The 13,856-nt window shown below is 43.2% G+C and overlaps 1 protein-coding gene across 2 annotated transcripts in view; it reads left to right on the top strand.

The window, feature by feature from the left end:
• Positions 1-365: 365 nt before the first annotated feature.
• Positions 366-13,856, top strand: part of APPL2 (adaptor protein, phosphotyrosine interacting with PH domain and leucine zipper 2) — a 53,093-nt gene continuing 39,602 nt past the window's right edge. The window contains exons 1-2 of one of the 2 annotated variants that reach the window (XM_036103228.2): positions 366-584; positions 7,436-7,534. In XM_036103228.2, the coding sequence (XP_035959121.1) occupies positions 531-584; positions 7,436-7,534 (153 nt within the window). In that variant the 5' untranslated portion in view covers positions 366-530. The remainder of the gene's footprint in view (positions 585-7,435; positions 7,535-13,856) is intronic. The other variant, XM_036103217.2, reaches the window with a different exon arrangement.

The raw sequence follows: 13,856 nt of genomic DNA, 5'->3' as shown, positions 1-13,856 counted from the left end.
TGGGATTTATCTAGAAAAAGTGGTGTGGCAAGTGTAGGCTCTTCCCTCCTTAAAAAAGTGGCGAAGGTCACGGGGACAAAATCTGTTCCCTCCTATCTCCTTCGATTCAAAAGTCTTCTGGGTAGGCGCAAGTAGATAAAGGCTTATCGTTCCCGGTTTGGGGCTTTGACCAGCGTAAGTATCCGGCCCCCTAACCACAGACCTCGACAAGTCCGGCGAGCACCGAGCCACTGAGCCGGCTTGAGGCTCTGCGGCTTCGCACGAGGCGCGGCGCGGCGGAAGCGGGGTCGCCACACTTCCGGTGGCCCGGCCGCGCACTCGCCACACTTCCTGTTGATCGGGCTCCGCGGAGGGCGGGGCTGGGAGGAGGGCCGGCGGGCTGGCGACTACGGGGGAGGCGGCCACTGGCCTGGCGTGGGCGCGCGCGGGGCCGCGGCGGGCACGGACAGTCAGCCGCGTCGCTTCAGCCCGGAGCACCCTCGGCGGCCGCGCGTCCCGCCCTCCGTCCTTCTGCCCGGCCCCGCGCCACCATGCCCGCCGTGGACAAGCTCCTGCTGGAGGAGGCGTTGCAGGACAGCCCCCAGGTACCTCCCGCCGCTCCGGTCCCCTCGCCCGGGGACGGGAGGCCCCTCGAGTCCCGGGGTGGAGGCCGGGAGCACGCAGGGGCCGGGATGGGGCACCCCGCAGGCGGGGCTGGACAACCCGAGAAAGGGCCCCCCCACCCCCGCGGCCGGAGTCTTTGTGTCGTGACCCCTTTTCCAGAGTCAGCCGAAACTGACGCTGCCCGGCCCAAACTCGGGCTCCGTCGCTTTGCTGAGTGCCTCGGAAAAATAACCTTTTTGTGCCGCAGTTTTTACATCTGTAACACAGGGATAATAATTGTCCCCGCCTCATAGAATTGTCAGAATTAAATAAGGGAACGCCTGTAAAGTTGTTAGCGGGCAACGTCTGGTACAGAAGAAGTAGTCAATCTTAGTTACTACTACTGCTGCTACTTACTGATGCGATGGGTCCTGGTGGATTTAGGGCCAAGATGGGAGGCAGAGAGTCCAGCTCTCTTTCCGGTACCCTTCGGCACGGTTTTCCCATTTTGTCAAGAGAAAATTACAACACCTGCCCCATTTGTTGCACAGGGGGACTTCATTAGCACGCTCGAGATGAAAGTTAAGTCCTTGGAGCTCTGCAGATGAAAGCTGCTGTGTAAATAGAGCACATGAGTGCAGAATGACAGGAGTTCGTAATTCAGTGCCCTTTTTCTTCAGGGAACTTTTTTGCTCCGCATTAGCATTACCTGGCTTCATATCTACTCTCCTGGTTCCGCATCCCTGGGTTTATTTAAATCAGCCTTTTTATCCCCAGGTGTCTCAACTCTTGAAAAATTAGAATGAGATTAACTGTTTTCCTTCTCTTTTCGGTTCCCTTCCTTATTCTTAGCAAATTGCACTCCTGGGATGATCTTTTGATGGTCTTACTTACTTACTTTTTACTTACCCACTCTGCATCTTGCCAGTTCAGAATCAGCAGTCAAAGGGCCGTGTGCTTAGTTGCCTGTGTCCATTTCTTTGTGATCTTCCTTAGGGTAGGCAAGAAACTTGAGCAAGCTGTGGCTTTTTTTTTTTTTTTAATTGGCATCCGCTGGTCTGATTGACTTTTCAAAGACCTCTTTGAAGTTTCTAGACTTGTGGCATTTTAATGGGACCGAAGCCCTTTGGAGAAGTCATTTTGTCTGTCTTCACACATAATGTGAGATATGAAGAGAATAATGTAGAATTTCTAAGGATACCATTTTGAACAGGGATTTCTGTTTGCTTTGTATTCCAGAAGTGCAAAGATATATTGCTTTCCTAACTGATCATGGTGATGGCTGAGCCAGGTCAGAGAGGTTGCACTAACTGATTCTCCTGTGTTGCCCTCATTGCGAAGTCACATTCTGCATTTCTGACTCTCACATAAGTGAATATGCACCATTTCTGAGTGGTTTACAGGGTTTGCTCAGCTGGGAGGAAGCAGAGAGAGGACTGGCAAACAAGGCAGGAAAACTGGATCCTAATTCTTGCTCTACCACTAACTTACGTGATTAGGGCAAGTCACTTATCCTCACCCTGTGGTTGACTCAGTCTTCTCATCTGCAGAATGAGGGATGTGGAGCAGTTGATCTTTAAGGGGCTTTAGAAGCTTAAAATTATATTATATTGCATGGTTTATAATTTTGAGCTTGTATGTGGAAGAGGAGGTTCAGTGGCATTGGCATTCCTATATAATGTTCTTCTTAATGTAGGGAATTTGTTACTGCTTTTGGGACTTGGGTGTCACCTTACCAGGATTCTTCATGAGGTTGTTCAGCGGAAGCTAACTTTCAAGAAGGGCTTTGATAATCATCGGAATATATTTATTTAGCAGTCTTATATGGGGCGTGTGCCTAAAGTGGCCTTATTCCCAAGGAAACCCATAGATTTGGAACTGGAGAAAAGTTAATCTAATTCCTTTTATGTGTAAAGAATAAAAACAATAGCAAACACCTATATCACACATGCCTTTTATGCGCCAGGCATTATTCGAAATGCTTTACCTGTATTAATTCACTTAATATTCCCAAAATCTTTTGAAGTAGGTCTCCTATGAAAGTTACCAAGGAGTAGAGAAGTTAAATAACTTGCCCAAGATTATATACTATACAGTGGCAGAGCCAGGATTGGAACTCAGGCAGTCTAGCCTATATTGTTCAAGTTGGTCCAGCTACCTGGCACCTGGCCTTTCTATCACCGGTGACCTAAAATGTTTCACTGAAAGGAAGAGATCCTAAGAAACCATCTATTGTTTGTTTCTTCTAGTTTTATGAAGAGTAGTTATGAGGGTTGCTGCAGCAACCTGCACATGATTCATTAAGTGAACACAAAAGCTTTTGTAATTGAACTCAGTGACCCAAGAAGAGCTGAATAGCAGTTGACCGCCCTTAGACACATCTATTCATTTCGTCCTTTTTAGTACAGCACGGTGTACTGAAGACTAGTCTGTGCGTATACATATCATTTCTGGTTACATCTGATATGTGAGAGGCAGAATGTTTTGGGGACAAAGCTACTTGTCTCCGTTGCCGTCCGGGAGCCTCTGCTCCTTGCCAGGCGCCACTAGATGCTGGGAATATAGTGACAAGGTAGGAGTGCCTGCCCTCCATGGGGCACAGTCTGTCCCGGGAGACAGATAAGGAAAGCAGGGCCAGGGCCGTGTGAATGGGCTGCGGTAGGAACACAAACGCAGCTTTGAGCTGCTGCCGCTCAGACTTCTGCAGGGGCTTATTGGCTTTTGTGTAAGTAGTCCGCTTTTGAGATAAGGTGAAGACAAAAGCGGTATTACTTGCTGTTTTCTTGATTTTTTGTGTGTTTGTTTCCTTTGCAGTTGGCAAAACTGAAGCCCAGAGAAGTTAAAGACTTAGTTCTGAGATTATGCAGGGAGTGGTCCAACTGGGACAGCCCTCCTTGACCAAACCAGGCTTTCTTTACTCAAGCAAGAGGCCTCAAAACAACCTGGTGGTTATGTGTTTATTGTGGAGAATAATATGTGTATTTTATAATCAGAGTTATTAAAATTGTGCCATTATATGATCAGATGCTATTCTGGAGAATAAAAAATGTCTAGGACTATTTTATTAGGTAACACCCAGCTTCTTTAAGATGGAGGGATGATGTGGATGCTGAGGCCGTATTCTTAGGGTGTTTGGTTTTTCTGGCTAGGCATACTCTTAAAAATGTAGGGTAGTAGAAAAAAGATGGAATTGAAATCCTGATTCGGCCATTGTTACCTTAGGCAAGTTACTCGACCTCTCTGAGCTTGTGTTTCAACATGTGTAAAATTAGAATAAAAATATTTACTTAATAGGATTCTTATGAAGATGAATAATGTGTGTAACGTGTCTTCTTGCCTACATGTCATAGTAACTCCGTAAACGATTGCTATTATTATCTTTATAAGTGATAGGCATCAGGGTCTTTCCGACTTGTAAGTAGTCTTTGATGTCTGGTGTACCTTCGACTGGTCCTTGGTCTCATTCCTTACGTTCCAGTTATAGAACATTCCTGTTGTTCCAGATATAAATTTAAGCAGATATGGAGCTGATAATGTGGGTATCAAAACAGTGTCTAAGATGGCTGGGCAGGTTTTTCTCAGTGGTGATCATGGCCTAGTTAGAAAGACTGGATTTTTCTTGCCAGTGCTAATGGGGGTGGTCATGTAAACCTGTCCAGAGTGTAAGGAAACAAAACACTTGTGATATAGATTTGGCAGTTATTATAGGGAAGCGCGTGACAGGATGACCGAAGGGAAGCCGGCTCCAGGCAGGACTTGGGCTGTGGACCACAGCGCATGCCCACTGATAAAGCTCGGCCAGGTGGGTGACAGGTGCAGCCTCCTGCAGGGGAGGAAGCGGGCCGTTGGTGCCGGTTGGACCTGGATTGACATCCCAGCCCTGCTGCTTCCCAGCCGTGGGAGGTTGAGCAAGTTTCTTGACCTTGATGAGCCTCAGTTTTATTATCTGTAAAATAGGGTTAAGTATCCATGGTATCTACCTCATAAAGTTGTTGGAAGGATTAAATGAAAAAACAAATATTTAGTGCTCAGCACAGTGTCTCACACACAGGAGGTACAGAGTAAACGGGAGGGTTCGTTTTCTTTCTCTTCTCTTTGTGGAGGACATTTACATAAGCCTTCTTTTCATCTTCTCATTTTCCATTCTGTTTCATTCCTGAGAGTTTTATTTATTTATTTATTAAAGATTTTATTTATTTATTTGACAGAGAGAGACAAAGTGAGAGAAGGAACACAAGCAGGGGGAGTGGGAGAGGGAGAAGCAGGCTTCCCGCTGAGCAGGGAGCTCGATGCGGGGCTCGATCCCAGGACCCCGGGATCATGACCTGAGCTGAAGGCAGAGCTAACGACTGAGCCACCCCGGCGTCCCTCATTCCTGAGAGTTTTAAAAACAATAAGTAGATATCTAAAACTAATGATGTAATATATGGGGATTAACATAACAATAAAAAAATTAAAAAAAATATTTAATAAAAAAACTTAACCTAAAAAAAAAAAAAACAATAAGTAGGCCTCGACTAAATGGATATCAGTAGTAGTTAGAAAAATGAAATAGCCTCAATCCAGTTGTACCATTCTTTCCTTCTCATTTTCCTAGACATGTTAGTTATAGCAAAGAAAAATACCAGAATCATCATAAACGTGAGTGAGGGCCTCCAGCACTGACACCATGAATACAAGAGACAAAAAGGCCCTTTACTATTAGATAACATTTATAGATAACTGTATAGGTGAGTATTGCTGTGGTGTTAAAATGAAATCTTACAGAGACTCATGCTCCTTTCCTTTCTGAGTCTCCCAGACGCTCCATCCGTATCTGCTCTCTATCTTCAACAAACTCTGCTCTCACTTAGAAAAAAATGAAATCGTACATGTAAAGCCCTTAGTGTGCAGCATATGATAAGCAATCAAAGTTCATTATTTTCGTAATCAGTATCAGCTGCTAGCACCATACATCACACACTGGTAGGCACTTTATGTATATTCATTATCCCAGTAACCCTGCGAATTAGTGTTAGAGCCTGCACTTGGACCCAGGACTGACGTGGTCCCAAGGGGATCCCAGATGCTTTGAGAGGCAGAGCAGGCTCTAAGCTCCTGGAGAACATAGGGTCAGTTCTAATCACCGCTGAATCCCAGTTGCCAGCACGATGTTTCGGCAGATACTGGATGAAGGCAGAGATGCATGCATCAGTGAATGAATACAATCTCTCTCTCTCTTTTTTTTTCTCCCAAAATAGAAAGTATATTTTAAAAAGATAAAATGAAGAGTTTGGAACCAATGTTTTTCACCTACTGGTTGACATCCATGCATTGATTACCAGAGCCAGTGGGTCACAGTCATGATTTCTGTTTACAAATGGAAGAGAACAGAGTAGAGCAGAAAAAAATCAGAGTGTATATGCATACTAATGATAAACATTGTTTGGTCACATGGGTTTCATTACCACTGTTTTTAATTTTAGAAGGTTTGAAGAACTCTCCTCTGGTACACGAATTTATATGCTGTATGAACTCTGATATTTTGCTGTCATTGAGAACTTTTTAAAAACCTGTCTTACATTTTCCATATTCATTGCATCTGGTCCCTCTGTTGATAAGGATTGTTACTGAAGAGAGTACCTTGGTTTCCGAGAAGGTATTTTTAGCCTTGAAGGCTTCAGGCAAAGCCAGGACAATTGTGTCTGGCCCGAAGTACACTGGAGTTTGGGGGACAAAATCAAGGGGAGACTGAATGATCCAAACACCCAGGTGATTGAGGGTGCTTTGAAGTAAGTCACTGCTCTCTTACCTGAGGTTAGAAAAAGAAAGAAGGAATTGAAATTCGAATGCAGGGAGATAATGAGTCTTAATAGATTGTTCTTTGTAAAGTGCTTTGATATCTTATTAAAAGCATTTCTGTAATTTTCTGTCCATCCTTTGCCTAATGGGTTATTTTTAGAGACCCCATTATCACTGACATAATATTTTAAATTCCCACTGTGCTGGACACTTAAAGTCCCTTGAGTAGATATGGTCACTTATGTGACACCTCAATACTTATTTAAACACCATCTCCTATGTAAATATTTCTTCAGTGTTCAACGTGTCAGGCTCTGTGCACAAGAACAATAGGAAATGCCTTCCATCTAATGACATTGCTCAGCTGCTCTGGGGCACTGAGTGGTTAGCCTTCCTGAAGGAACGGAGCTAGCATTCTTGTTAAGTTGAGATTTCAGTTTTGTGCCCAGATCTACTGCTGTGGACCCAGAGTATACGGAATTTCTTGGCTACGAGTTTAAAATTAGTTGAATAAAAGGTGACGAAAGACATGGAAATTGACTGTAGTAGCTTAAGAGGAAAGAATGACGCACCCCTGCAAGATGTCCAAGTTTGCAGAAAACCAGACAGATGGTTAGCTGCTGGGGTGATGCGCTGCTGGGCGTCCACACCGCAGGTAAACACACAGGCCTGGCGTTGTGTGCGGTTTATGGGCTGGAAAGGAGAGGCTGCCTTTTTAACTTTTTTTTTTCTTTTGGACTCTCCTGGTGCTTAGATAGGGGCTAAGTCGAAACAGATAATAGCCCTCAAGTCTTACTCTTTAAAAAATTGGCTTTCCTTCTCTGGCCCCAAATTGTATTCAGTTTGCCCCTGCGTTGTAGTCTGAAGGATTAGGAAAGTAGTTCTAAATTAAAGCTCCAGAAATCAACTCTTCCTAGTATTATCGGTAAAAGAATAAAGCCGGAGAATTGGCACCTTCCTTCCCCATTTCAGAGAGGGGAGTGTGTGTGTGTGTGTGTGTATGTGTTTTCTACCTCCTTTGTAACTTTTCCACTCAGAAATAAAGTCAACTTCTTTTCTTTTTTTCTCGTAGACTCGCTCTTTACTGAGTGTATTTGAGGAAGATGCTGGTACCCTCACGGATTATACCAACCAGCTGCTCCAGGCGATGCAGCGCGTCTACGGAGCCCAGGTATCCTGCTGTGCCTTCCCCCCAAGAGGAGGAGAGTAGGAGCCCCCTGCCCTCATCTTGGACTTCTCTCAAGGGGCTGAGAAATTTGAGTCAGAACAATACTACTGAAAATTTGGAAGTAGAATCAGAATTGTCTTCCTCAAGTCCGTTCACCTTAAAACACTGAGGACAGTCTGTTTTCTCTGCTTAAGAAAGTGGGTAATTTTCCTGTAACTAGTAAAACCAGTAGAGGAGGACCACGTCACTGGTTTTAATTTTTTAAAAAACTCAGCCCCAGAGGGGAACATCTGAATCTCCTCTTCCTATTTGTGAATGAGCGGGGTCAGTATCCCGAGACATGCTCTTTGTCTTTCTCATAAATGGGAGTCTTAGACGTCCAGGCAGGAGGGTAGGGAGGGTTTTCCACGTGCTTCTTCTGAGAAGGCTTGAGTCACACTTCTGAAACTGTCGGGTGGCTTCTTTGTTTTGAGGAACAAATATCTCTGACTTGCAGAACAATGGAAAATAAATTGCTGAGTAGCAAAAGTGAATTTTTTTTGAGATTGAGAAGTGCCTGTGTATGTTACGTTGTAAGGGAAGACTTACAAATTACTTAAAATTCATTATGTTGCACATCAAAATATTAATGGATTGCTGATGCTTTTCATTAGTGATTCCTTGCTGACTTAAATCTGTATATGTCAATGTTTCTTTTTCTCATCGATGATCTCTAAAGAGATACCACATTCAGGATATAATATATACTAATAATTGTATGTAGTCATTTCTTATATAGCTCTTGATATTCATATATGATCATTTATTATTATTGTTTTATTAGTCATTTATTCATATCGTATAGGGGAAGAAGACTCAGTCCTTGCCATTAGAGAGTTTATGTTTGGGTGGGGAGACAGAGAAAACATTTATCTAAGAGTGTTAGCACCACTAGGAGAGGAGGTCGCCTAACCCAGAGGAATTGTGCTCAGCACCCAAAGGGAGGAGGATTGTGACAGTCGAGATTAATTGAGTATTTCGTAGCTTCTGGGCATGATTTCAGGACTTTTACAGCAACTCTGTGAGGTGGGCATTGTTGGCACTAGCCTCATTTTATAGGTTAGGAGACTTAAGGATTCCAATGACAAGTGACTTGTCCAAGCCCATCCCGTTACTACATGGCAGAGCAAGTCAGCCTGGACCTGAAGCCCAAACTCCCAGCTACGAAACCTGGGGCAGCCTGAACTAGGGAAGTGGCAGTAGAAATGGAAAGAAGTGGATGAAATTCAGAGGTGTTCAAGAGACAGAATGGTGACTCACTGGATGTGAAGGGGTCAGATGTGTGAAGGATGAGTGCAGAATGATGTCCAGGTCTTTGACTTGAACAACAGGGTGGATAGTTGGGAGCACATAGAAGAGATGGAGGGGGTGTGTGTGTGTGTGTGTGTGTGTGTGTGTGTGTGTGTGTGTAATGGCAGGGATACCAATCGTAATTCTTTCTTGAAAGGCTGATTTTGTGTGTGTGTGTGTGTGTGTGTGTGTGGAATGGCAGGGATACCAATCGTAATTCTTTCTTGAAAGGCTGATTTTGAGGTGTCCATGGGACATCAAAGTGGAGAAAGAGCTTGTTGAAAGTTCCGATCTAGAGTTCAGGCTGGAGATACGGATTTGCAAACTCTACTGTATTATACAAGTGTAACTTAATTGGGACTGATTTTAAAACCCAAACAAATCATGTGCTCATTGTGAATCTACTTGTTGTTTTGGTAAGACATTCAGAAACTGGAGACATATTATGTTGATTTTTTAAAACCCTATTTATATTGTATGTTTTTATATCCCCTACATATTCAAAATTTAAGAAAATAGAAATTTTTTTCCCTGGACTTGGACCTGAACTTACTTGCTGTTCAGTAATTTGAATATTGTCGTTAAATGACTTGTCTCCCGATTAAGGTTTAGGAGCCCCACGACTTAAGGGACAATGTCTCTGTCACTCCCAAGAGTCTGTTCTGCCTCTCCATGTCTGTCAGAATCATTTACTTGGAGATGTCCAGAGGCTTTCTTACGCGTTTTTTCTTTTGAGCCAGAAAACTACATTTTGCCAAAATTAAGTGGGTCGTGCACTTAATTCCAAGAGTCTGTAAACCGGCTTTTAATTCACACCACATGATCATCACATGGGTTCTCTACTGGCCAGAAACCCTTCCTCGGCATTTCCTGCAGCAGAGGCTCATGGGAAGGGCTGGTTAGTGCTGCCAGAGTCAGCGACAGATCCAAGCAGTGGCCAGCAGCATCCAGATCGGCTGGGTCAGGGTCAGCTGGTTTTCAGGTTTATGTGAAGGCTTAAGTGTCTTCTTTTGTTTCTTTGTAATTAAAAAAAAGGAAACTTCTTTGATTCCTCTTTGATGAATTTGTTTATATACATGTATGTATCGGTGTGTGTATATGTGTGTGTAGTAATACTTACCAGTGTTTTCACTCAACTTTCTCCCCCTAAGTTATGTTTTCTTGGTTTATTTAACACCATTCCTTAAATATTTTACACCTAGACCTGTTGAATTAAATTAATAGGGTTTTATAATCTCATTTTTTAAAACACAGGCACTTAGCAAGATGTTTTTGCACTATTGTATTTTAAAAACCAGGTTTATGCTGCTGATAAATGATAAATGATTCACTTTGAATCAGACCACATGGTAAATTTCTGTATTCTGATAGGGCGACAGCCACTGGACCTCAGTTTTAGAAAGAGGAAGAGTGAGGAAAACTAGAGGAAGGTTCTGTGAACAGTTTTGCTGATTGTAGCTGATTTGGGGGAAATTTTAAATTTTATTTGACTTACATGCTAGAATGAAGCTATAGTCCATGAGCTGTTTTCAGTATTTTACAGAGGTCCCTGAAGTCACGTCTGGTGTTTTGACTGTCAGATGTGCCTTTGCAGGCCGTGGGAACTGAGTACCTTGTTAGAGGTCATTTGAACGAAGGAAGCAGTACATGTTTCTCATGCACTAAGAGCAGAGATGGGTTACATAAAAAGATCTGCTGTCTTGAAGATGATTGGCTAGATAAGTTTAAAATCTCCTTAGTGTCGGGCGCCTGGGTGGCTCAGTTGGTTAAGCGACTGCCTTCGGCTCAGGTCATGATCCTGGAGTCCCTGGATCGAGTCCCGCATCGGGCTCCCTGCTCGGCAGGGAGTCTGCTTCTCCCTCTGACCCTCCCCCCTCTCATGTGCTTGCTCTCTCTCATTCTCTCTCTCTCAAATAAATAAATAAAAAATCTTTAAAAAAAAAAAAAATCTCCTTAGTGTCTGAATAGATGCATCTGTGTCCATATTCAGTTAAATCTCAAATTTTGCGTTTCATACATTTGATACACAGAATTACATAAATAATCAAAATATCTGCCATAATTTTGTTTCTTTCTTGGAGAGGTTAAAAATTTTTAAATCTTGGGGCGCCTGGGTGGCTCAGTCATTAAGCGTCTGCCTTTGACTCAGGTCAGGATTCCAGGGTCCTGGGATCCAGCCCCTCATTGAGCTCCCTGCTCAGTAGGAAGCCTGCTTCTCCCTCTGCCCCTCCTCCTGCTTGTGTTCTTTCACTCGCTGTGTCTCTCTGTCAAATAAATAAAATCTTAAAAAAAATTTTTTTTTAATCTTTTAAGAATAGATTTATTAGGGTCTTACAATGAGGTTTACTTAGGTAATCTCCTTGCGAATATTGTTTTGAGAAAACAGGGACCCGTGAAATGTCCCCAGCAGTATTAGCGAAACCCGGCAATTCTTGGAATCTGTCTCCTCCAACAGATAATGGACCTCTGTAGTTAGTGCCTTCAGTCTGGATAGAATTTTTTTTTCTTTAAGTAAATTTCAGATGGATGTTTTTTGAAGTGAGAACCATGGTTAAGGCTCTTTCATTTTCCTTCAGCGAAGCAGACTTACATTGTTCAATGTAAGCAGGAAACATTGTTCAATCTCTACAACTGTTCTTCAGCCTTCTTGAATACAGAACGACAGATCCTAAAAACTAAAAGCCCAAATTGGAGGTGGGAATAGTATCTTTTCAAATTGGGGTAATAGGTAGCAGTAGGAGGTGATAGGAGTAAAATATTTTGAAGAGAAGATATACAGAAATTTGGTATTATAAAGAAAAAAATTCTTTAGAAATGATGTACAGTTGACACTTGAACAACATGAATTTGAACGGCACAGGTCCATTTATACGTGGATTTTTTTGACAAATACAGTACTGTAAATGTATTTTCTCTTAAGATTTTCTCTTTTTTTGGTAAAGATTTAGAGCATGAGTGCACGCATGCGCACAAGTTGGGGGTGGGGCAGAGGGAGACGATGCCAAGCAGACTCCCCGCTGAGCACGGAGCCCAAAGGGGCTTGATCGCACGGCCCGGAGATCATGACCTGAACCAAAACCAAGAGTTGGATGCTTAGCCAACTGAGCCACCCAGGGGCCCCTCTCTTAAGATTTTCTTAATAAAATTTTATGTTCTCTGGCTTACTTTATTGTAAGAATATAGTATATAATACATATAACATACAAAATTTGTGTTGACTGTTGATGTTATCAGTAAGGCTTCTGGTCACTAGTAGGCTATTAAGTTTCGGGGCAGCTAAAAGTTACATGCAGATTTTTGGCTGCGCAAGGCGGGGCCGGCCCCTCTAACCCCTGCATTGTTCAAGGGGCCCCTGTACAGAGATCTCAAGCTCAGCAAGCTAATGCACCTGTTGGGAAACAAAATGAGAGGAGTGGGCTTCCAGGAGTATGAGCTTATAATAGGGCCGGGGAAGGATTTGGAAGGCAGATAGGGTCAGAACTGCATATTTTAATAATAGAAATAATGGTCTCCATTTATTGGGTGCAGAAACATACCACAAGCTAGGCTCGGCATCTCCTTTGTAGAATCTCATAAGAAAGGAGAGGTATTACTATAGCATGTGTTCACAGATCAGTAAACTAAGACTCAGGTTATGTATTTTGCCTAATATCACAGTGACAGAACTAGAATTTACAGTCAGGTCTTTGACTCCAAGACCTGCACTCTCACCCTGAACCACTACGCTCTACTCTTTTGACATACTGGCCTCCAGAAGTGGCAGCAGAGGCCAAGGAAGTGGGAGCTTTCCAAGGTTGTTCTTGTCACTATAGAACAACCCCCACTATAGGACGGCCAAACAGCTGTGTAGCACAGCAGTTCCCCCTTTAGCTACGGATTCACTTTCTGCCGTTCCCGTTACCCACAGTCAACTGCGGTCTGGAAGCAGGTGCTCCTCCTTCCGACATATCGTCAGAAGGTCAATAGTACCTAGTGCTATGTCATTCACTTCACTCCACCTCACCACATAGGCATCTTCTCGTCTCATATCATCACAAGAAGGAGGGTGAGTATAGCACAATGAGATATTTGAGAGAGAGACCACATTCACATTAGCTTTTGTTACACTATACAGTTGGCCCTTGAACAATGCAGGGGTTGGGGCACTGACCCCCATACAGCTGAAAATCCCCCAAAGCTTAGCTAGTAATGGCCTCCTGTTGACCAGAAGCATTCCAAAAACAAAGTTGATTAACACATATTTTGTATGTTGTATATACCATGTACTGTACTCTTAGAATAAAGTAAGCTAGAGAAGAGGTGTTATTAAGAAAATCACAAGGAGGAGAAAATACATTTACGGCACTGTATGTATTTATTGAGAAAAGTTTTTGAGTAAGTTGACCTGCACAGTTCAAATTCATGTCATTCAAGGGTCATCTGTATTGTTATAATTTTTCCATTTTGTTATTATTGTGAATCTCTCACTGTGCCTAATTTATGAATTCAACTTTATCATAGGCATGTATGTGGAGGAAAAAACAGTATATACAGAGTTCAGCAGTAGCCGCAATTTCGGGCATCCACTAGGGCTCTGGGAATGTGTCCCCCGTGGAAACAGGGGCCCACTGTATTTGAGAGGTGGAAGCCAATTCCTTTTTGTGACTAAAGTGACTTCCCTTGTTGAATGAGTTTTTATGCATGATTGTTTTAGTCAGTGCATTTTAATAGCCCTGAAAACCAGTCAAATTGAGGTTGATATGACAGGGACTGAGGAGAAATATGTATGTAGCTTCAGTGAGGGAGCAGAGAGCCTGAGTGGTTTCTAGAAACCGCTTCGGAAACCGGGATTCCTGCACTTGTTTTGCGTGCAGGACCTACAGCTTTTCCTCAGGATGGCTTTATGGCGTTCAGATTAATATGAAAGATGATTCTGGACGAGGCTCATTCACTTAGGTGCAAGGGTTAAGGGTATGGCCTTGAACTCATCAGATCTGAGTTCCAGTGCTGGCTTGGC

The sequence above is a fragment of the Halichoerus grypus genome, chromosome 6, assembly GCF_964656455.1.
Source record: "Halichoerus grypus chromosome 6, mHalGry1.hap1.1, whole genome shotgun sequence".
NCBI classification, from domain to species: domain Eukaryota; kingdom Metazoa; phylum Chordata; class Mammalia; order Carnivora; family Phocidae; genus Halichoerus; species Halichoerus grypus.
This window is presented reverse-complemented; position numbering and strand designations above follow the sequence as displayed.